The 1,378-nt window shown below is 31.6% G+C and overlaps 1 protein-coding gene across 1 annotated transcript; it reads right to left on the bottom strand.

Moving 5' to 3' along the window:
• Positions 1-203: 203 nt before the first annotated feature.
• Positions 204-944, bottom strand: LOC145593844 (uncharacterized). Its single transcript, XM_081650213.1, has one exon. The coding sequence runs from the start codon at positions 942-944 to the stop codon at positions 204-206; it is 741 nt and encodes a 246-aa protein (XP_081506339.1).
• Positions 945-1,378: the final 434 nt, after the last annotated feature.

The raw sequence follows: 1,378 nt of genomic DNA, 5'->3' as shown, positions 1-1,378 counted from the left end.
ATCTTCACATCCCTAATCTCTATTTCTAATACCTAATCACATGCTATATAATTTAATTTTAACAACCAAATTACACCAACTAAATTTTATCAAAATAAATAAATAAAAATAAAATCTAATTAAATGAAATATCAAGCAACTCAGTCAACTAATCATTCTTCCAAAAAAAAAAAAAAAAAAAAAAATGAAATTTTCAATGAAATTTATTTCTTCTTGCTTCTATCTTTGCCAGTAGAAAAAATAGAGCCAAACCCAAAAACCTTTCCAGTAGGAACATTAAGAACAGGGCTAACATGAATTACACCAGAATTAAACGAAGACCCACCAAAATTCTTCTTCAATGGAGGTTTTTGATGATTACTTGAGCTTGAATTCTTCAAATTACTCTGTTTTTCTTCTTTCGAAATCAATGATCTTTTAGCACTTGTTGAAGACCCAGTTGATTTACTTCTTGATAAAAGAGGTAAAGGACATAATCCTCTTTTATAAATACTCCCACAATTCAAACTTTTACTTCTTTTGAATGTCCAAAATGTTGATTTGCCAGAGTTGTTGTTATTGCTCTGTTTTTCCTCTGTTTCCTTTTCGCTTTCGCCGCCGTTGTTCAAAACAGAGGATGGCGGCAATGGCGGCAAGAATGCTGAATACAACGACGAAGAAGATGATGAAGATGGAGAGAATGATTTTGATTTTAAAATTGTGGGTATGTTTTTTTTCTTGATTTGAATTGGAAGAATTATCCCATTTGCAAATAATTCATCGGCTAATGTAGGTTCTTGATCAGAGGATTTTCGAGTTACACAAAAGTCAAAATCGTAATCGAGAAGAGATGATTTTAAGGGTTCAATTGGAACAATTTCTGAGTTTTTAAGGTCATGAGAGAACGAAATTCTAGGACTCATTCCTCTACTTGAAGGACTTCCTGTATATAATTCAACCGCCATTTTTAATTTTTTTGGGTGATGAAGAAAAACAGAGGATGATGTTAAGAATGAGGTCTTGTTAAGGCTTAAAAATGGGATTTTTTGGTATTTGAATTTTTTCTAAGTGTTTGAAATGTATTGGAAAATGTGTTAGTTGGGAACCAAGAAGATTGGCTATTACCAAGAGTCTAAGGAAGACTTGGACTTTGTAAAATAAATGAAGACTTAGAATTTTTTTTATAGGAGAAGTTAATGACTAGCACGAATAAATAGAGAGAAAGTGTTAAAGGGGTTGGTGAAATGAAGATGATTATTGGCTAATAATTTCATTTTGGTTATGAGTAAGGTTTGATTATAGGTGAAGCACAAGTGGGGCATACGAGTTGTGAATTTGTGATATAGAGGTAATTTGTATCTAGTCTTTTCTTTAAAGTTTTATGACTTTGGCGAAATTT

Source organism: Chenopodium album, chromosome 19, assembly GCF_948465745.1.
Source record: "Chenopodium album chromosome 19, dcCheAlbu1.1, whole genome shotgun sequence".
NCBI lineage: Eukaryota > Viridiplantae > Streptophyta > Magnoliopsida > Caryophyllales > Amaranthaceae > Chenopodium > Chenopodium album.
The sequence above is the reverse complement of the archived record's forward strand: the minus strand, read 5'-3'. Positions and strand labels throughout refer to the sequence as shown.